This window comes from Amblyomma maculatum, chromosome 2 (genome assembly GCF_055883805.1).
Source record: "Amblyomma maculatum isolate TAMU_Amacu chromosome 2, ASM5588380v1, whole genome shotgun sequence".
NCBI lineage: Eukaryota > Metazoa > Arthropoda > Arachnida > Ixodida > Ixodidae > Amblyomma > Amblyomma maculatum.
Genome location: NC_139345.1, coordinates 85,770,721 through 85,792,279, shown reverse-complemented (window position 1 = coordinate 85,792,279; position 21,559 = coordinate 85,770,721). Strand labels below are relative to the sequence as shown.

General features: G+C 47.2%; 2 protein-coding genes and 1 pseudogene across 3 annotated transcripts in view; 1 reads left to right on the top strand and 2 right to left on the bottom strand.

Moving 5' to 3' along the window:
- Window positions 1-20,414, bottom strand: part of LOC146199202 (uncharacterized) — a 220,516-nt gene extending 200,102 nt beyond the window's left edge. Inside the window, exon 1 of the mRNA XM_084594678.1 lies at window positions 20,239-20,414. The gene's annotated coding sequence lies outside the window, so the exon portion shown is untranslated. The remainder of the gene's footprint in view (window positions 1-20,238) is intronic.
- LOC146199203 (uncharacterized) lies at window positions 740-2,118 on the bottom strand (annotated as a pseudogene).
- Window positions 15,920-21,559, top strand: part of LOC146199201 (reticulophagy regulator 3) — a 28,739-nt gene continuing 23,099 nt past the window's right edge. The window contains exon 1 of one of the 2 annotated variants that reach the window (XM_084594673.1): window positions 15,920-16,184. In XM_084594673.1, the coding sequence (XP_084450799.1) occupies window positions 16,108-16,184 (77 nt within the window). In that variant the 5' untranslated portion in view covers window positions 15,920-16,107. Of the gene's footprint in view, window positions 16,185-20,449; window positions 20,595-21,559 lie in introns of those variants that run through there. The other variant, XM_084594674.1, reaches the window with a different exon arrangement.

The window sequence follows — 21,559 nt, the reverse complement described above, 5'->3', positions numbered from 1 at the left end:
TCTGTTACACTCTATAATACACAGAATTTTCTACGTACATTCATCCCCTGAGATTTCTGTGAAGTCTCTTTTCTGTAATAGTCGCCACAAGCCTTCGGTCAGCAAGGCTGGCTTTATCGCACAACTACCAATGCACCGAATTTCGGCTTTCCTGCATGACTTTAGTATCGCGTTGAAAACAATCCGCCAAGCTAGGCACTTTCAGCCTGTCTCGATGTTCACGTACCTTGTCAATCGGTTTTGAGAGCGTTAGCTCTTACTAGCGTTTGTACATTTCGTGTCGGTCCTAGATTCAAGATGGTGGCCGAGTATGGGATCAATTGCCGTAGCATTGCAATCTAGTGTTACGTCATTGCAACCACGTGATTACTCTCCTGAAAGCTAAGGTGGTGACCAATATGTGTCCACCATGGGGGTCAAGATGTCGTGCCATCACAGGTATTACATCATTCACAAGTGACCGTGAGGTCAACCGGATATTTTGACGCCATCATCACCCCACGTAAGACAGAGTATCTCATCATTATGTCTATGACGTCATCACAGAATGACCACTATGGTAGCGCACCACCATAGCTATGATGTCATCACTCCGCGTGACCACCGAGAAAAATCACAAGGTGGTGCGCCACCATAATGATTAAAATGTGACGTCACTGAATGGATGGCACACGCCGCCTAGCCGTGAGTAGTAATATAATTTGTACCTATTCTTGCCCTAATTTCAGCCCGCAATCAGCTAACCGTCGTTGATTTTTTCTACCCATCCAAAGTTCATTTTTCCTCCACTATCCTTAAACCCCGATGCTTTGCCTAAATCTGCCTCGTCGTCTTGAATTATAGGGTGGAGCCCTTTACGGGAAATTATTAAGCGCTCAGCCGTTTCCTCCTCCTCTCCACACGTACCGCACAACGTGCCTATCTCTTGGTACTTGACTCGGATCGTCTCAGTCCACAGTACTCCTTTCCTAGCCTCGAACAATAATGAGCTGCCCATAGAATTATCGTAAATGTTTTCTTTGACTATTTCCTTCTTGAATGCTCTGTACATTTGCAGTGCTGATTTGGTCTGCATCCGTGTTTTCCACAGACTCCTCTCTCTCTCTTTAACATTTTACTTAACCGATAATTCCTGGCTGGTTCCCCTACTGCTGTCAAAATATTTGCTAGCCAATTTTCTTGTCCACCTCCTCCACTTTGTGTCAACATTCATCATGTAGAGGTAACTGAAGACTTTCCTAGCCCATCGCTTTTCCCCCATTTCTCTTAATCGCTCCTCAAACGCTTTCTTGCTGCCAGCTTCCCTGCCCTCGAATGAAGGCTATCCCAGGCCACCCTACACTCCCGGATTTGGTGTATTTCCATGAGCTCCAAAAGCAAGCCTGCCTATCTCAAGCTGCTTAATTTCCAACCGTGCGTGGACCTCTGATCTCATACACAGGACTGCATTGGCAACAGTCCGACTAGAAACCATCACCCCTTTCTCTAAATCCGTCGCACCATTTAGTATCTATTGTATTTCCACAGTGCCCTGTTTTTCATGACGACTGCGTTCCTGCAACCCTTAGCTGCTACACATTTTTCATGCTCCGTTTTCCTGCGCTCCCTAGCAGCGTCTATAGGAAGAAGGCAGAAGTAAGAAAGTGTTAAATAACAGCTCAAGCTAAAGGTGTGAATTTATTCCCCCATTTTTGTTTCGTTGTTGTTCACCAATTTTACCACCGTCAGTGCATGGCTCGGTTCGTGATGTGATAGGAAAATTTTCAATTTTTCATTTCTTCCAAGACCTGTTATATACGTTTTGTTTAATTGCCGCAAGTAATAATTGATGTCAGCAGTCAAACATCCTGATAAATGTGGTATCTGCATAAAACCAAGCGGGCTCCCCTCTAAAAATATCCCCTACCATTACTCAATGGCCCAAACTGACAACCGTTGAGCCGTGATGGCGTCAAAACCGGACATGTCAAAATCGTGTACTAACGAGGTCCCTACATACTCAATAACATTCAAAAAGTGAATACAATGTTAAAAAGGTATTTAGCAAAAGATTTTAAAATATCGGTGTACAATATATAACGACTAATGAGATATCAACTTACCAATTTGCTTTACCATTGTTTCTCTAGTGAAAGGTTCCCTGCTGCGCCTTCTTCCTCCTCACACCGGCCAGCTTAGCACAAATGCGACAGTAGTAACACCGAAAAAAAGGGATCCCGCAGGAACTACGACAGTGATTATCAGTTGTTTTTTGTTTTTTGTTTTTTTTCTGTTCCTGGTGCGCTAGCGGAACATGTTGCTTTTGGGCGGTTTCTCACGTTCCTCAGGTCTGCGTGCCAAAAGCGGGGAGTAGGGGGCATCCTAAATAGGTGGGAAAATAGTTTTAATCAATCGATCAATCCCCCTCGATCACGCACGGCCGCCGGGCCAGCAGTTAGCCCATATGCTGTCGTTCCGCTGTACATAAGTCACCCGGACGGGTGCCGAGATTGGGCCACTTGCATCCACCATTGCTGTCAAAATTGAGGCCCACTCGTTTGGCGCAGAGAGTTCGGAGTCATGCAGGCAATTCGGTACGATATGGAGCACATAATTACTAGCTGAGTTAAGATTAAGCATGTGACAGATTCACACCGACGACATTTGGTCTTCGACACCGTAATTCCTCCGAAACCGACCTTTGGAGGGTCGTGGCGGCCGAAAACCAGTGATCGCAGAGGGACGCCACTTCGTCGCTTCGTGCTGAACACGTTGGCACCCGAATTGGGAACTAAAGCTCTTAAAATTGCAATTATTATCGTTAATAATGTCAAGCATAATTAAAAAAAAAGAACATTGCCAAAAATGAAAAAAAAAAATAATAGTCATTGCTAACGCTCTTCAGTAGAACACCTGCAAAGCTGGTGTAGGCATTTTTACAGCAGCAGCCCTGCCATCCGGTGCCAAGGTTACCCTGCCTTCACGCGCTTCACGCGCGAAAAGCCATCGTGGGGACGCCACTAGAACAAACGCCCCTTGCAGAGGAACAGCGCGGGATTCTATAACATCAATGCTCCGCTAAATTGCGAGTTCGATAAACGCGAAGACCACTCTCATACTTTTGTACGGGGTTTTCAATTAGACATTTTTTTAGAGGTCGATATAAGCAACAATTCGATATATCCGGGTTCGATATATAAGGTATCTACTGTAATTGAAACACCCGACATTTTCGCCGCAGCCGCGCGTAAGTAACTTTCACGCAGGAGTTCTTGCAAGGAATTAATCATAATAAGCGAGCTTGTTTGGTAAGTAGACTTCGCTTCATTTCCCAATGCGTGCGAACAGAATTACATTAACAGTTTTATTCAGATAACGTTTTAATAACGCGGAGGTAGCCGCACGACATTGCGTGTCCTGAAAAAAAAAAAAAAGAAAAGCGAATTACAGAGACACGGCAGTGTTCATGAGTCCGCGCCAAGCCAGCCAAGCCGCTGCCGCTGCAGTCATCGTCACTGCAAGCGGTATATGTAGTGGCGCCACCTTTACGTGGTATTATTAACTGTACACGAAAGCGCGCTTATTTGAATGAGAACGGCACCTGCTTCATATTTATGCAGTCCTTATACATTCCAGTGCGGGACCCCTGTTTAATATTGGTGCTGGGTCTTAGACCCCTCCGAGATCCCCCGCTGTCTGTGAAGCAGCGGGGGATCATAACCGACTTTAAGCCCTGTAAGCAGCACTATTCTCATCAAAAACATCCGTGTCATCTGTCTCAAAAGATGCACCTCCTCCTATCATACTACAGTGGTATGCCCGCAGCATGAAAAACAAAAAGAAAACGAATCTCGCCAAAATGGATGCGCTTCCCATCAAATCAATAACTATTTTAATTGAAGAATGCAATAATCTCTTACTCCGCGGCTATAAGATACTGTGTTAAATGATGCGCGCTGCTTCAAATATGCGCAGAAACGCATTGAAACATTCTGTAGAGTCGGCCTTTCGCTTAACATGCTCCAACTGTGCATCCATGTGGCCTCCATTTACATCCGTATCAACGTACATCCGCGCACATGCTTACTCGACTGGCCATATACGAAGACACAAAGAGATGCTGCTCCTGACCTCGCTTAACACATTGGTTCAGTTCGCACTTCTTCCTGGGACATCTGGTGTGACTGCTACGATGTCCAGTATGCTTAGGAATTGATAACTTTTAAGGATGGACTTTTGTCCCCAATGTTGTTCTTCGGATTTCTGAGGGAACTGCATTCGAGCAATACAGGAGTACCGCACCCACAAGGACATTATTCACTCACTTCGACTCTAATTAGCCAACAATGAAAACAGTTCACGTCACCAGCTACCTCATACGCCAACAGCGTCACGCCACATGTAACTACTGTTTTCCACACCCAACGATGAGAAAAAGAAAATGGCGCATCCTCAGGGCCGTGGAGGGCGAAGAGAAATAAAAAAAAAAGCTGCTGAAACAAAAGTCATTCGATGCCGACTCTCTTCAAGTAAAGTCGCAAATACAAACGGCACTTCGTACTTTACACAGCCCTCCACAAACCCAATCAATATTTTCCATCCTAGTAAAGAACTGCGCTAACTGGATGAGCAATTCACCACGCTCGAGCTCATAACCGCCATACATATTAGCATTCCGAACAAAACACCGGTTCCGGACGGCGTCATCATTAAAGCCTTCCACTTCCAAGCGACCGTATTCATTCGTACTGGGCGCAGGACGATCAACACTCTAGCACGGAAATTAGCCAGTTTTCCCCGTCCCAGAACCACAACAAATTCCTACTACCACCCACCACGTACCTAAGGCCCATCTCTTTGACTTCTAACCTCAAAGAAGTTTGTGAGCGTATGGTGCCGCAAGCCTGAACTGGTCTCTTCAAAACCAACAGCCTCCTGCTTTGGAAGCAAGTTGTTTTCCGGGTGCACAAGAAACCATCTTTACATGAAACATCAATTGCCACCTGAACCAATCGATCCACGGTAGTATATAAACCCTCATAAAGCTTTTTTCTTTTTTTTTTTTTTCAAGATGCATGTACCATCAAGCTGAAAGAACTCAGGAAACTTAATCCTTTGCAACGAATATATGATTTTGTCAAACATGTCTGAAGGATAGCACTTACTCAATCCGGCAACCAAACCACGGCACCCTGATACAACCGCAATCTGTGTACCCCAGGGGACCTCCTTATGGGTATGAACGGCGTGAAACAAGATTGAGACGAAGATGAACACAAGGACGAGCGCTGATTTTCAAACGAAGTTTATTACTTGACCCACGGAAATAAATATGACAAGCTGAACCAACATAATAAAACGTAATGAGAAGCACATACAGGGGGATCCTGCTAACAAGCGTTAGCAGGAGAGAGCATATCACTGAGAGAGCATAGAACTGGAGAGAGCAAATCACAGCGCAGTTGTCCTTAACTTTGGTAGGCGACAGAATTTCCACGGTACAGTTCAAAGAATAATCAAAGCGTTTAGAACTAGAGTTATGCTAGGATATAGCACGTGAATGTTCGTACATAGCGTTCTGTACAGTTCAGATGATCCCATTCCACGGCATGAGAGTGCGAGCTAGTTAGTGATCCGCGAAGAACTGCGTGCGGCGCGACAGATCATATGTATTCAGCTGATTTCGGCTGACTACTTTTGAGCACTAGTACTCCACCGCATCTTTTACTCAATTTCGCTAGAGCCTACCTGAACGCCTTAGAACCCTTGAGCCGTTTTTACAGCAAATTGCGTCATTTTCGCTTGGAAGCCATGCCGTTAATTACCGAAAGATAATATAATACCTGGGCTGTAAGTGTGCGATCATAAGTGCGTGCATGTTCAGTTGTATTATGGTGGCTTCTAGCACCATAGTTGTATAGACCCTATTCGCCATCATGTTTAGCAGGCGCCCGTTGTGGCAACCTTGTATTGCGGAGACGCCATAACGTTGGGCGGTTCGAAACTAAAAGCAAACAAAAAATACTTCCGACGCGTCGGCGCCGGCCTTCCAGCTGTTCCAGCCTCCTCCCTTCTGCGTGCCGCTCATTTGTCGGATACTTGAGACGCCGTTTTGAACGCCGTCCAACCAAAGCTCGGATTTCAACGACGCCGTAACCTGATTCGCCGTAGGCCCTCGCTCTCTTTCTTTCTTTCTCCCTCTCTCATGTTGCGTTGTGCGTTCCATGGTTGCCAGTAAAGCAGCAATGACGTCACGTGAATAAGCTCTATAGACCAACACCATGTTTACAAACAAAAGGGGCGCTCGCGGCGCCGCAGCCGACTGGGGGTGAAAAGTAGGGTTAGTTCCCATAGGAATACATGGAATCGAAATATTCCAAAGCAGTTTTCTCATTTCACGGGGCACCTATGACGTCGTTATTCGGTACAAAGCAGCTTTGAACATCCTAGAATATATCGTGAAAGTATGAAATATCATTACCGAGGCGAAGTATTTTTAAAATACCGCGAAACGTATGGGGGTGCGAGTTGGGAGGGCGACCAGAAACACATTGTAAACACAACTTACCGAAACATTTTTCTCGCTTCGTAGAGCATCAGAAGTGGTGGCCGGTCGTTAAACGTTGACCAGCGCTTTGAAGAAGTGTGTGATGAAGTATGCTGCGTCATTACGGAGGCAGTCTACTTTTAAAACTCTCCGCACAACCTTTGTTATGAATCCGGACACCACCAAAAGGCAAGCTGGGTGTAGCGAATCGCGCAGTTTTGTTTACAGTCTGATATGCTGCCGCATAGGGTAAATAAGCATGATAATATTTTCGCTCCAGTGGTACGTCCTAGACAGAATTACATTTAAAGGACAGTTGTCAAACACCATACGACAATATGGACCGAACGAGAATCGCGTATTGCAGTAGACGACGGCGCAGCTGGCGATATCCACCGTGGCCGCCTCCAGCTCCGGAGCGTCTGCTAGCGACAGCAGGTGGTGCATGGTCGTCTGCACCTGCGCGCGGTCAGTTTATCGTGCTGTGAACAGTCCCGTAAATCGTCAGAATGGCAGTACTTGCAAGGGAATGAATGTAGTGTACACTGCTGCAATGTCGGACTACATGAAAAGCTTGTCCGAATCGGATTAACAGGGCTACAATGAAATGCTGTACATTGACATCGTTGTGCACTCGGACCCATTTGCTACGCTTGAAACACAATGGAAGTCATCCAGACTGACGCGGGCGCTCTGACACTATTGGGAATGGCAAACATTGGGATTGGCAAAGAAAGAAAGAAAGAAAGAAAGAAAGAAAGAAAGAAAGAAAGAAAGAAAGAAAGAAAGAAAGAAAGAAAGAAAGAAAGAAAGAAAGAAAGAAAGAAAGAAAGAAAGAAAGAAAGAAAGAAAGAAAGAAAGAAAGAAAGCCACTTTTGCGTCTCGCCTCCTAGACGTAGGGGTTCGTCTGGAAACGCGCCGCATATATTTATTGATAAATATTTTTTACAGAGATGTTAGACGCGAAATGTTGTTGCATACGTATAATCATGGTCTTAAATTAGTGTACCAGCTCTTAACAAAAGACTGCTTTCGGAGCCGCGAAGTCAGCTTCCTTGCGAACCGTTTTTTACATATAATTTGTTTTGGCCGCGCTACCGCAATGCATTTCTAACTCGGATTCTAGACAACGAGGGGTTTTAAAAGTAGATTGCCTCCACAATGACGCAGCATACTTTGTCACACATTTCTTCAAAGCGCTGGCCGGTCGCTACTGGTGCTCTGCGAAACGAGGAAAATGCTGCGGTAATGTTGTGTTTCCATATGTTTCTATGTGTCGCCCTCCTAATTCGCACCCCCATACGTTTCGGGGGGTTTTAAAATTACTTCGCCTCGGTAATGAGATTTCATACTTTCACGATCTGTTCTAGGATGTTCATGGTTGCTCTGTACCGAATAAAAACATCATAGGTGTCCCGCGAAATTAGAAAACTGCTTTGAAATATTTCGGTTCCATGTATACCTATGGACGCTAAGCCTACTTTTCACCCCCAGTAGGGTCCCTAGAAATATTGCTTGTCTGTCGTCCGCCGGCCGCGATGGAGGCGGCCGCTGAATGATCGCTGCGGTGGCGCTGCGGTGAAGCGGAGTGCCACAGCCGACGGAGCAGACGACGCGCGCGCCTGTGCGCTTCGAAATGCATTCGCTACATGCTCATTGTCAGGTGCCTTGTATATGCGATCCCGCTCTTTAGTCTTTGATTTCAGTTTAGTCGTAATATTGAATTCGCAGCCGAGTTGTTGGCATAACCAAGGATACGATTGTTTTTTTTTTTTTTTTTTTTTTCGTGAGCGAAGTTTTGCGCGCATGCCCCTGAGCCGATGTAGAAACGAAGCTACTTTTTATACCCTATTATCCTGCCGAAGCTACCGCGATGCCGTATTGTAATAAAGGCTTCTGAGGATTTTGTGCAAACAATTGCGCTTGCATGGAGGACTATACTAGACGCACATTCTAAGCTCCAAGGACCATGTGTGCGAGCAACAGAGCGCTGTCGCCGGCGCTTTCATTCAAGCTATAGTTTCATCTTAACTTCTTCGGACGTTTAGCTAAGTTATAGCACGTATGTAGAACTAGAAACTTTCGGATGCATGCACAATTAAAGCACGCAAGATGGGAACCCGAGCCCTTCAAATCGCACCGCGCTTCAGGCAAACTGCTGACAGACATTCTTTGGTGCTTAGGAAGCCTAGTAGGCACTCATCAGAGTATACCATCACTTTTGTTGACTTGCGTTTTGCAACTTCTAAAACATATTTTAACAGCCAGCTGTTAGTTGAAAGGCAGGGCACTAACACTTCTTTCAAACTCTGTCCTTGAAAGGTGTTCATTTTCATTTTACCTAGAGCTTTTACCAGCTTTGCTACCTTGTCCTTCGTACGACAAACTGCTCGAGACATAGAAGTCTGTTTCTTCATTTTTTTTTCTTCTTGACAGGGTGTTCTGTGTTCCCTTTCGCAAGTATTTGCAAGCTATATACATGCTGCATCAGAAATAATGGTACAGTTCGTCGCAAAGTAACGCCCATTGTAGGAGGGAAAGGTCTTGGTAATAGGCTTCAATCCACTGCCAGGACACAAAAGCTGAGTTTCGCAGTGTCCTGAAGAAGATTAATTACCTCTTCTGTCGACTTTATATCTCCTTGACTTTGTTTCCTCGAATGCACACAGCAGCACTCATGGCAGCTTCCTGTATCACTGCGATGGAACAAAACTCGCCGATTTGCGTAGATTGCCTCCGGAGATTCGTCCTCGCTTGAGTGGCACTATGCGAATGTTAATTGCACAACATCAGAAAGATCGAAATTTGTCCCCAGTGGCGGTGGCATGCAGCTTTCTGCATTCCTGGAGCAGGCTCGTGTCACACGATCCACCACCGCTGTATTCTTCAACTGGCTCACTGATGCTTCAGGATCAGTGCGCTTTTTTTCTTTCTCTACAGGTCTCCCTGCTGACTGTTTTTGCTCGTACAAGTTGCGCTCCTTTCTCTTGAGAGGCAGGGGTTTCAACAAGTATTTTGGAGAGTCAGGAAACAGCGTTGAGATGGTATCCTTCGTGAGTTTCGTAACATCCTGGGGAATCTCAATTACCTTTACCTGTCCTAAAACTTCGCTCAATAAAGCAGGGTTTGAAGTGTCGCTCACAAACGTCGACACTAGCTTGTTCGTGTTACAGTAATGTGAGGGCAACCCCGATCCGGATCATCCGATATTTATATCAACGTCCAGGATTTCCTGTCTGCAACTGACAAAATAATGAGGAAGATATTCACCCCTTGTGGGTTTGCTCGCCACTGAAGCCGACAATATCGGCAGGGCCTTATCATCGTTCTCTCTTGAACTTTATTAGAACACAGCCAACCTATTTTCTTTGATTTATTACGCCTTTTAATTTTCGTTTTACATATTCCTCTATGCCCTAGCTTAGGCAATAAACAATGTCATTGCCTTTGCCGCCGCGCTTGATGTCACGCTCCCACTCTTACCTCTTCCTTGCGTCTTTCGGAGTTCTGAAGAGAGAACATTTCACCTTGCACGAGCGCTACCCACTCTTGCACCCGGGCAAGAAACGCGTGCTATCACGCTTACCCCGTTTTCTGGACATGAGGCGATCACACATCCATAAAAAAGGCACACTTGCACACATGCTAGCTAATATTCACCCCGCCGGGGTGGCGCAGTGGTTACGACGCTCGACTACTGTTCCCAAGGACGCGGGATCGAATCCCGGCCTCGGCGGCAGCTTTTCGGTGGAGGCGAAAAGCAAGGCGTCCGTGTGCTGTGCGATGTCAGTGCACGTTAAAGAACCCCAGGTGGTCGAAATTTCCGGAGTCCTCCACTACGGCGTCTCTCATAGCCTGAGTTGCTTCGGGACGTTAAACGACACAAACCAACCAACCAACCAATTTGCGCACATTCCGGCTCGCTGGTGAAAAGAAGTGCACGTGGTGTACGGCACAATCGCCACAGCACGACGTACACAACGCGACCACGCTCCGAATGCGTGCAGCGCCCCCTGCGCTTTCATCCGGGAAGCGGCCAACCGGTTCCGTAGGGAACCCCGCTCGGACGGCAGACTAGCAAGTACCTCTAGGACTCTACTTCTAGGGACTCTACCCCCAGTCGGCCCAGCCTGGCGACAGTAGCGCCACCGCACCGCGCTTACGTCACAGATCGGTGTTGGTCTATGCACTTAGCGCAGTGGTAATGTGGCTCGAAAATTCTGTCTGATCGCGTTTGTCCTTTTGGTTCAATAACAGACACTAGAAAATGATCAGGCTGTGCTGCTTTTATATGGTTTACGCAGCCTGAAAATGAATTATATTTGTTTCACCACGTCATGGCACGCTGAGCTGAAAAGAAAAGCGTGCGCGCGTTTTTTCTAGAGCGTTATTACGCTCCTTACAGGATGGCACAAGCATGTTGGCAACAGCAGACGCACAATGGCGGTGGGATCATATGTGGTCACACATGCATCACATCATGTATTATCCATCATGTATCACATATGTGGTCCTGCATGTATATCATGTACCAATCACGTCAGTGATCGCGTTCATTTAAGCGTCTATACCTCACTACTTTTAAAATACGGGAAAAAAAGAACAGTCGCATTAATGGATACCGTCCATCTGGCGGAAGAGGCCGCAAGAAGCCAAGGGCTACCTGCCAGCCTCTAATCCGCGGGCGCACGACTACCCGTTTCAGATGGAATTAAAAGTTGTACAACCAACCAAGCCTAAAGCTATAGAAATCATCATCCTTAACCCTCTTGCAGTGCTCCCTGAGCATGTCATTTAAACAAGGACTGATTTGCTCAATGTAGCTGTCACCAAGAGGCAGGGGCATTGAATACATCAGGTTATTGTGAGACATTATGATTATAAACCATACACATTCACACTGGCCATAATGAGTACCGCCGACCAAGTATGGTAAAGCGAACTGTGAAGCATAATGTATAAGTGCCTAGGTTTTTGTCACTCTTCTTTCGCAGCGCGTGCAAGGAACCGAGAATTCTTCTGACAGCGTATTTTACGCAAGACGAGATATCAAATTTAGATTCCGTCTGTTGCAACAGGAATTGGCCAAAAGGAATATCCTCTACTTCTAAGCACCATCATCGAAAGGAGTGCGCAAGAATGTTACCTACAAGTTTGTTTCATGGTAATAGTGGTCATCATTGTACCGGTTATGATCACGTGATCTGAAAACAATGATTTTGCCAGATTAGAACGCCTTTAAATTTAGTGAGCAAAAGACACCGCAGGCTATTAGGAGAGGTATACTCGCAAACAGCTGGCGCCACGTCAGAAAAGGTGCATGGACAGGGCGTGCATGGAAAAGTGCAAAAGTATGAAAAGGGCAAGTCGGGTTCAGTGTGGATATGATGGAGGGAGGCCTTTGTCCTGTTAACACGCCGCGGCTGCCTTGGCAGGTGGGATGTCCACATTTACTTCCCCACCCCCCTTGCTTCATCCTTATTCGACCTTGGGCGGGCAACTCACCCCTTCCACTTGCCCTTATGCACTATACTCGGACTAGTCTTCGTAGCCTCAGTCAGCATCGCATGCAGGTGGCCACACCAGACCCACCTTTTACGAGAAGAACCCACCTCACCCGAAGTCAAGAGTCTTTTTGAATAAGCTCATCGCCCATGCGGCTTACACGCCACGTATTATGGCCCGCTGGCGTCTATAAAGAGAAAATGATTACGTGCCCCCACTGTACGACTCTAACCTGCGGCGGCATATCTCATTTACTTTGGGAATGCCCTGCTTTTTCTACTGGACGCCCCGAGATCGAACCCTACCGCCTGAACTACCGTTCCCTTCTAGAAACTGATGCAAACACACAGATGATATTTGCCAAGTATGGCTCGCTTAGTGGCCTGGTTAGAGCAATGTGATTCGAGTGACGACCTAAACAATGAAGATTCTGTCTACTCCCCTTTATCCCCATCCATGGCCATGAGCCTTCCAATTCAATAAAGGACATTCAATCAATCAATCTGCCACATTAGTCACAATGTCACTTTCCTGTCCCTTCATTCAGCTCTTCCTCACTCTCAATATTTTCTGCCTACCTCGGTTCTGGCTGGCCAGTGGCCACTCGGGGTTTCGCCAGACTTCCTCGCGTCGCGGAAGTTTGGCGCAACGCCTCAGCACGAGTGACGAAAAGCAGAGTTTCGGCATGGAACATGCCACGTTGCGGGTGACCGCTGAGAAAGACGTCCACACTCCTCCCACGCTCCTTCCACTGGAAAGTGGACGATCTACATTCCACAGTCATTTGGAATACGGGAGGTGTTGGTCCTGTGTTGGACACCACTTGTCCAATGATGACGAGGCTCTACAATAGAAGCTATTTTAAAGCCGTCATCTGTTATGACGTAACCGCGCCACGGTGGTTTGTCAGTATGCAGTAACGTCAAATATAACTGCAACGCGCCAGGCAGAGAACGATGTTACGACTGACAACAGTCAAGTGCACTCCACCAGATAAAGCAAATATTAAAAATTAGTTGTGGTTTAACTGTGGTTAACCCTAGTTGAATTGCGATAGCAACGGCGGAAGCTTCTTTCGCCTGCTACATTATTCCCCTACCACACCCTATCAGTGTAAGGTGCTACATTATTGGGGTCACTTAAGCTCATCCTTTAAGAGTATGACGCGAGAGCGTAAGTTTCAAGCCTTCTTCTTCTTTTTTTTTTATAACGTTGTTTTTTGCCTCAGTGCATATTGGAATATCTAAAAATAAAGGGGTATTAAATGAAAGAAAAAAGGTTAGCTGTTCGAATAAAGTTCAAGAGAGAGCGATGATAAGGCCCTTGAGTCCATGCAATGTATGAAGATGGGTATGAAGATGAAGAAGAAGAAGACTTGAGTTCATACATTGATGGACTCAAGTCTTCTTCTTCTTCGTCTTCTTCTGCTCCTCCTCCTCATCGGCTATTCAAGGTCAAGCGTGGCCTCCGCCGAGACCACGCGGCAGCTAGAAACCTGGCTCAGTATTGCTATCGCAATAATAACGAATAAAAAGTAGTAAAATCACCACGGCAAGCCGCAGTTGCTGAATCTTGCGTTAGACCAGTGGGTATATGCACTATGTTGTAAATCGTTAGACTTTTCCCGCCACGCGCTCACCCATATTTTCATAATGATCGTGAGAAGACCACGCACCGCTTGCGGAGCAGAGTATCGAACCGCCGACCCCCCGGTCGCGCGTGAATACCTTTCTTCAGTATTCCGCGAGAACATTAGCGTCAGCAGAAGTTCATCCCATTAAAGTCAGAAAAAGACTGTTGTATCTATACGTAGTTAACTCTCTGCACATGGGAAACAGCTTCTCCACAGAAATGGCGTGAACGCACGATCCAACTTTTTTTCATTTCATGTTGAAAACGTGGCCAGAATTCGGAGCGGTGTGGGTCCAGGGAACTAGAAGAAAATGCGGCCAGACAGTTGCGCCAGCCACACATAAGTGCGTCTAGTCTTTTTGCATCTCTTCTGAGTTGCTATTTTCAACACTGACAGCGCCCCAAAAGAACAGCACAGTTTCCCTGTTGCCACGAGCAGTCACTCTCAGCAGAACGTCGCTAAAGCCCAGTCAGAGCAAGTGAGACTCCTAAGCGATCTTCCAACCTATTTATATACACTATCTCAAGGCCCTGCATGCCGATCTGGCCTTGGTAATCTAATGGAACCTTGTACGCTCTGCTCTTTGGCTTTATGCAATTACATCCATTCACAGTGTCACTAAAGACTACAGTAGCGCCCTGCGCAGCGTGTTCAGGTCATCAACACGTTTGTAGCCTACATCGAACTTCCAATGTCACGTAGTTGTCACAAATGGACTCGCAGGTTGACTTTAGTCACCACAGCTTCCAGGTTTAACTTGGTCAGCCGCTGCGAACCGGCTCGCACTGAATGCGCACACCTTGGGCATTGAACTGTGAACGTGTACTGAAGGCATGCGAAACGCTCAGCGATCACGGAACTGCGCGCGTCCCATGCGCACTTTGATCCTGCAAGCTGACTTGCACAACGAGAATTATTGCTCCCGTGTTCTGCGGAAGTCTGAAAAAAGCAAGGCACCCTTTTTCGTAACCGGAAAAACGCGCGGCAATGGACCCCCTTCCTCCGTCCCTTCCCTTCACCTACCTAGGGATGCCATTCCACGTGGAAAGACTGCTCGAGCGAAGTTGCTTCAGACCACTCCTTTACTGCCAACCCGGTCCGCGGTCTGTCGAAACTGCCCAGGTGCAATTGTATATTACATAGCTTCTCTGAGTGTGGGCGGCTAATGTTTGGTATTCTTAAGCACATATCGTAGAAGAAGAAGCTATGTGAGATAACGCGAAGCGGAGGCTCCCTCCGGTGGTTGTTTGCTTGAGAACTCGATGAAAATAGGAAACATAGCGGTCGTTTCTTTGCTTGTGGGTTGCTTGCTTCCAAATGAAGCAAGCTACACAGAAGCGGCGGTGTTTCCCAAGTCGTCGCCGTGTGGTATCCACGCAGTCTCCGCGACCTTTATCCTCCAAGGCGCAGTCAGAGAAACTACGAAACGACGGTGGCACGGGGAGTACCCGAGTAGCGAAAAGAAATAAATATCGCACAGTCACCCGGACGCCCAGAATACACGCGCTCTCGTGACGAACCCTCTTTCGTTTTCTGTCTTCGTTTTCGTGAATTGGACGCCAGCCAGCCTGGAGGGTTCCGACCCGACATGCACTTGACGCTGAACCACGAGCGCGTCGCGACGGACGAGGGTTGCGTAGTTCACCCCTTTCTTTTTGTTGCTGTTGTTAACCTTCGGCGGACTTCCAGCGTGAGGAGCCGGCAGCTCACCGTGCCAGCCCGAGAGGATCGGGCAGACAACAAAGGCTCTGCGAGACACCGCGAGGGCACGATGCGGCGCGCCCACGTCTGGTCGCGCGCGCACGCCCGCAACGTGACGTCACGCATATTGCGTCACGATGCGGTTGCGCACCTCCCGCATATCGTGCAAGTCGCATTCACGGCTTCTTCTTGAGAATAGCTTTGCGGTTAGGAAGGGGCCTGAATTTGAGTTAAAAGGGCGTCGTTTTATTCGGCAGAGTGTCTCTCTATTGCTACACTGCAAGCCTATTCGTCCCTGCGACCTGTGGCCTTTATGATAGATGTAGGCGCCGACGCCCCCTGGATACACAAACGGCGACGCATTCAACAGCGCGATCCTCAATTAAAGAGCGTGACGAGGAACTGGCGCCTTCCTCCCCAGCTGGAGTTAGCCACGGGACACTACGTCGTCAACCGGGGTAAGGACACGTGACCTGGGGTGTCGTTGCGAACGAGCTGCTGTCGGTTGCGCTAATGCAATGACTGGCGCATGTGTTCTCCGCCTCGCAGGAGCCAAAGAACCCACCGGGCCACTTCGAGCGCGCGTCGCTGATCCTTTGTACGGAGTGCTCCGGAGCACTGCGCCGTAGCCTGTTTCCCGGAAACACACTGTGTGGGCGCGAGGATATTTCGAAGCTGTACGCGGAGTTACCTGCGCCGATTGCGATACCTGGAACGAGAAGCTGAACACAGCGACGCCACAATGAATATGAATATAGATCGGATGCGCTTCTGCGTCGGCGGCAGCGTCTTCGCCCATGGACTCTACTGGGTGCTCCGGTGAGTATCGGCTGTCGGTCTTGGCCTATGTGCAACGTACGTGATAGACGAGTGACAGGGAAGGGGGATTCAAATGGAGAGGAGATTAGGAGTAAAGAAAAAGTGATGAGAGAAAGCCGGGGAACCGCGTCCGGTGCCAACTGCAATATACAAAGACATCCGTCGTGGCAGCCACGGCTTCTGGATGGACGAGTGTTGGCTCCTTGCAGAATAAGGTGGGCGAACGTAATGCTAACTCGGCTGTTCTTGAAACGTCCTATTAGCTACACTGTAGATAATGTGAAACAATTATGGCACCAGTGCCGATGCGTTTCCTCTTTTCTTTCCTTTTTTCACGGCACTCCAGCATCTGCCTCGAGTTTTGCATGAGATCTTCACGAATACCGTCGGTGGCACGCAGTCCTCCGCGCGTTATTTTTACGCCCGGACCGGAAGAGCGCCCTAACAATGGATCGCTCCCACCGCGATCCCGAAACGCGTCTCCTCGGGGGTCAAATGATAAAAAGGAGTGCCAGTTCGCGCCAGTGACGTTCGCTTTGTTCGTCTGTTTTCACAACCTGCGCAACGGGAAGCCGAGTGATCTTCTAGCTATTCAATGGCAATCATGGAGGAGAAGCGAAGATGCATCAAAATGGAAAGGAATATATGTGACGCTGTGCTGACGATAGGAATAAGAGACATAAGAAAGAAGCATACGAATGATAATGGGCTTTACACTTGAAACCAGACACGACAACAAACCAAAGGAGCGAAAGTCACAAGGCTTGATATCAGCTGGTATTCGTAAACTGCCGTGGACAACTCAGCACTTGACCATCGCTACCTTTTTGGTTATCGATTCGCTATTTGTGAATTTCTCAAGCAAAGTGAATGCATCATGTGCGCTTTGCCACACGGAATGTGTGAGCATCGTCGTCCTTATATGTTTGCAAAAAAACGTGTATGTTTCAAACGCACCAATCAGGCGCCTTCTGTCCTGGGGCGTGCAGTATCGAGAGCTGTTCTGCGACTGAGAACTATAAACCTGATTCTTGAAAATAAATATTGAAAGAAGCGGTTACAAGCGCAAATAAGGATCGTGATTAGAGTATAGACTGCGTGGTTAAAGTGGTATTCGATATGTGGTGTTTAACGTCCCAAACTTATACAGACTGTACGGGATTGCATAGTGAATGGCTGCGGATGAATTTTGACCACGTGTTGTTAACGTGCATTCGCATCACAAAGCTTACGGACGATTTTGCCTTTCGCCTCCAGCAAAATGCGCCCGGCAATAACGGCTGAAAGCTAAAACCAGTACGACACTGCGGTGCGGTCAATAGTCATAGTGGTCCCACCGGCACAAGAAAATAATAACCAGGTGAAAATATGGCTCTATTTCTTTCAATTCTGCATTCTTGTTCGTGCACATGCTCCGCAGCATAGGCGAGGGCGAGTCTGATACCTGTCCCCATGCATGCGCAAAAAAATAGATGGCATAAACACGTACGTACGACGACTCCGACTCAATCGCCGGAAATTACGCCATGGCGGAAGCATCTGCAGCATCCCTTGTTTTCGCTGTTACCAAACAGTGTGGGTATGCATGAGCCGCGTACCTCCTGCAACGTTCGCGTTCGATCAGTAGCTGGCGGCCAATGGGCCACGGGCGTGTACAGGGTCATCCACTCTATGGGTCTCAACTCGTAGCTCGGATATTTTTTCTTTCTTCATTCTTCAGTAATACCTAGGTTTCTGCGACAAAACAAAGGATATATCGGTGAAGTGACACAGCTACCCAAGCTGCACTTCAAGGAGAACATCTGTCGCAAATTCTTGGTGTTCCTCGACAGTGCGTGTCGTGTGCCTGATCAGGCCGAGGCGCGATGCTAGCAGCACGCTCTCACGTAGCCAGCGATTACCACTCTATCCTGACTACGAATTGTCCTTTTTTGGTTCATGCTGAGTACTTTTCCACTGAATTAATGACACCTACCTCTTCAAATAAATAAACTTGCCTGATCCTGCTGCTTCGTGCAGTCTTAGCGATCATGCATGCGCGTATATTATGAAGGCCGCCTAATCAATGGCCCGCGCGTTACGGCACTGAACCCTTCCTCCTGACCGATACTGATAGCGGCATGATGGTACGCGGCTTTGATAAGGGCAGTGTTTTGGCACATTCATCAAAGAATTAACACGCGCAGCTCGATTATTCTGACCTCGGGCCAATCATTCGAGGAATTGTAGGAACATTGAGAACATATTTCATTCGGTTCGAATAATTTTGAATATACCACGCGTATACACTATTTCATTCGTCCTAATTATCTAATGGAAAAATATTAAATTTATATTATTTTAAATTACCCCCCCCCCCCTCAATGCCTCCTCGAACCTGCCTTCTTCTACAATGTATTTAAAAAAACCACGAAAGCCTTCAAAATTCTGTCGTACACCCCCAAAGAGGCCTGAAATAAAGCCCGTTTTCCACTGCAAGACCAAAAAGACCGCTAAAAGCGGATGTCTTTCCCGCCAAAACTTCTATAATCTATATGATGCCCTAAGGCGGGCATGTAGCGGTATAGAACCCATCTTCTAAAACCATTTTAACCGTATCGTTAGGACAGGTTGAAATCTATAGTGGAACGGAAACTCTACAAAGCGTTTTGTTTTGGTTGAAAATCCGTTTTATCATCTCCCAAATAAGTTTTGAATATCCCACGTGCTACATGAGACTCTAGAGCTTATGGCCGACGAAGTCGCAGCAATATATGAAGGAAGCGCCGAACGCCTGTGGGTCGGACGGCAGTGCGCGAGTAGTAAAAAGAGAGTAAAAGAGTAGACAAGAAGAGCGCGAGTAGTAAAAAGGTAAGTCCGTTTCCCTGTTTTCTCTTGTGATCACGTTGGCATGGCTCAATAGTGACGCTTTGATTTTTTTGTTTTGTTTTTCTCTCTCCTCTCGGCGCCAAACGCTGCGTGTCTCTCGGGAAAACAACGCATAACAAAACGTGTAGTTTTACCTATAACGTTGCGTTGTCGGCAAAACAAGACAACCCGTCGCTAAGGTATATGCCAGGCAGTGCAAGCCATTATTCATTCCACGACCCAGTTTTCCAGCCAACGTTCTCGTAACGTAACGACGGTGACCAAAGAGTGCACGAAGCTTGTGCTCCAGTTCAGATCCCGAGCGAGGCGTCAATTTAGCGCGTGTGGTCTTCCCTCGATGAGCTGCGGACGAGCACCTCGATCGCTACTGCCTGTCGAACCTGTCATCAATTCGGGCTGGTGCACGATCATTACATGTAGTACGCGCACGGATTGCTGGAAAGGCGAAGCAGAAGAGCATACGTTTCTGGCTTGGTCATCGGCATCACCTGCGAATGTGTGTGCCAATTCCTACAAAATTAATGGTTTGATGGAAAGTACGTCAGTTCACGCATCCAGCCAGTTCAAAAGAACGCGTGAGGAAGCAGGCTACGCGGAATTATCATGTCACAGAAAAACCTTGATTGCAGTAAAGGCAAGTACAAAAATTTTGAAGCGATATAGCTGAAATGTGTCGATTACCGTTAGTTCGATTCAGTAGCTGCATGCATTGCTGGTTGCTTCTTGGAAACTCAAGGGCCCATTTTTGTAGACGCCACCAGGCTTCTATCTTCATCTGCGAAGTCGGAAGTTGGCGCGTTGCCACGAGTAGCAAAAATGTACTCCGTTTCCCTGTTTCCTCTTGTGATCACGCTGACGCTACTCAAAAGGAAGTGCGACCCTTTTTTTTTTTTTTTTTGTTTCGCTTCTCAGTACCAACGCAACATATATGTCTCGCGAAAGCAAAACATTAAGAAATAAGACCTACTACAATATAACGCATAAATAATCTGTTAGCAATAGTTGTTCATAAGCAAGTTGCATCACGCAGCAAAATGCATCGGGCCTAGACTACAATTACGTCTGCTTAAGGAGACAAAGAACTTCGCAATCAGCTACGGCGCGCGGAGGGTATACGAGGGGACACGCGTGACCAACCAATTTTGCTTAAGCGAAACTGATCTATTCTGACGTCTCGTCGTCTTACCCGGTCGAAGTTCTTTCGACAGTGCGCCGACGGCGGGTTTTCCAGAGATCAGCCAGGGATTTACAACACTCTTGTACGCGATTCAGAACGCGGGCCCAAGCCTTCCGGAGAAAGGTGTCTTGTCATCTGCTGTCTATACACGTTGCATAAAGTCGTCCGCCGCTAGAGGAAACGCTTGCGCCACTTATCGCGATGAGCGTATGTCTTATCTGAGCCTACGAGGAAGCAATCGCAGAGATAGCGTTCGCGGCAGTGTTGCCACGGTCCAAGTGAAAGCTGTCTCGTAGTGTCGAGATGAAGGCTTCCACCCACGTCCGTCTCTGTGCGACGTTGTGCCTGTATTCAATCCTTCTGTGGTATGTCTATGTTTTATATTAACGATATTTTCCTTTCGGTAAGCACTGTAGACGAGTGCCCTTTTTGGTCCTGTCATAGTAACATTTCTGAGCAGCATGCGCTTCATTACCCGCTCAATTAGGATTTGTCATTTGTAAGAGGGCATTCGCGGAAAAGTCGTTGTTACTATGTAGCATATATTCTTCAGCGTGCATTTAAGCGTTACTTTTTTTCTTTCTGTCGATTTTAAGTTGCCTTCCGCGGCGCGCGTGCTCGAAGCACGTTTCGTCGGAACATTACCCCCAGAGTTGGACCCCAGCCTCGGATTATGTAGTAGGACCATTTGCGACCGGTGAAAGCAGGGATGGGGTGGGGTCGAGAAAGAAGCGGGGACGGGGTATTTGGTTACCCATAATTAATGCCTCTGAGTCCGCGGCATTTTTTTATGTACATAAATAAAATACGACGTAGAGAAAAGATTTGGGCAATTCTCGGGAAATTTCTCCACCTAATACCCAGTCATTGTTTTTTGCTTTTTTTTTTTTTTTTTTTTTTTTTTTTTTTTTTTTTTTTTGCGCGCGCCCGGCACTTCTTGGCGCCGTCGCTGCATGGAAGGCTCAGTGTCAGGGCAGTTGCCAAAACGAAACCGGACAGACACCCCATTCTTGAGGCACCCTGCATATGCATACAAAGGGAGGAGTGGGCCGGGGGGGGGGGTTCGTTGTTAAAGGCCAGGTTTGTCCCAAATGCAAAAATCTTAGGGCTGAACCAGATGTGTGGAAACAGGGCGATTTATTCAGAATTTTATGGATCGCATTGCAAAACATTTTTTTTTTTAGTCAGAAAAGGCAGCATGCAGATGGTCCGTGCTAGGCGTCTACCAGTCCAGGGCTTACAGCGACCTAACCCAGGTAGCACTGGGCATTAGAATAATGTTATAAAAATGTTATCTAAGTTGCCTGGATGTTGACTAACCTTCTGTCAC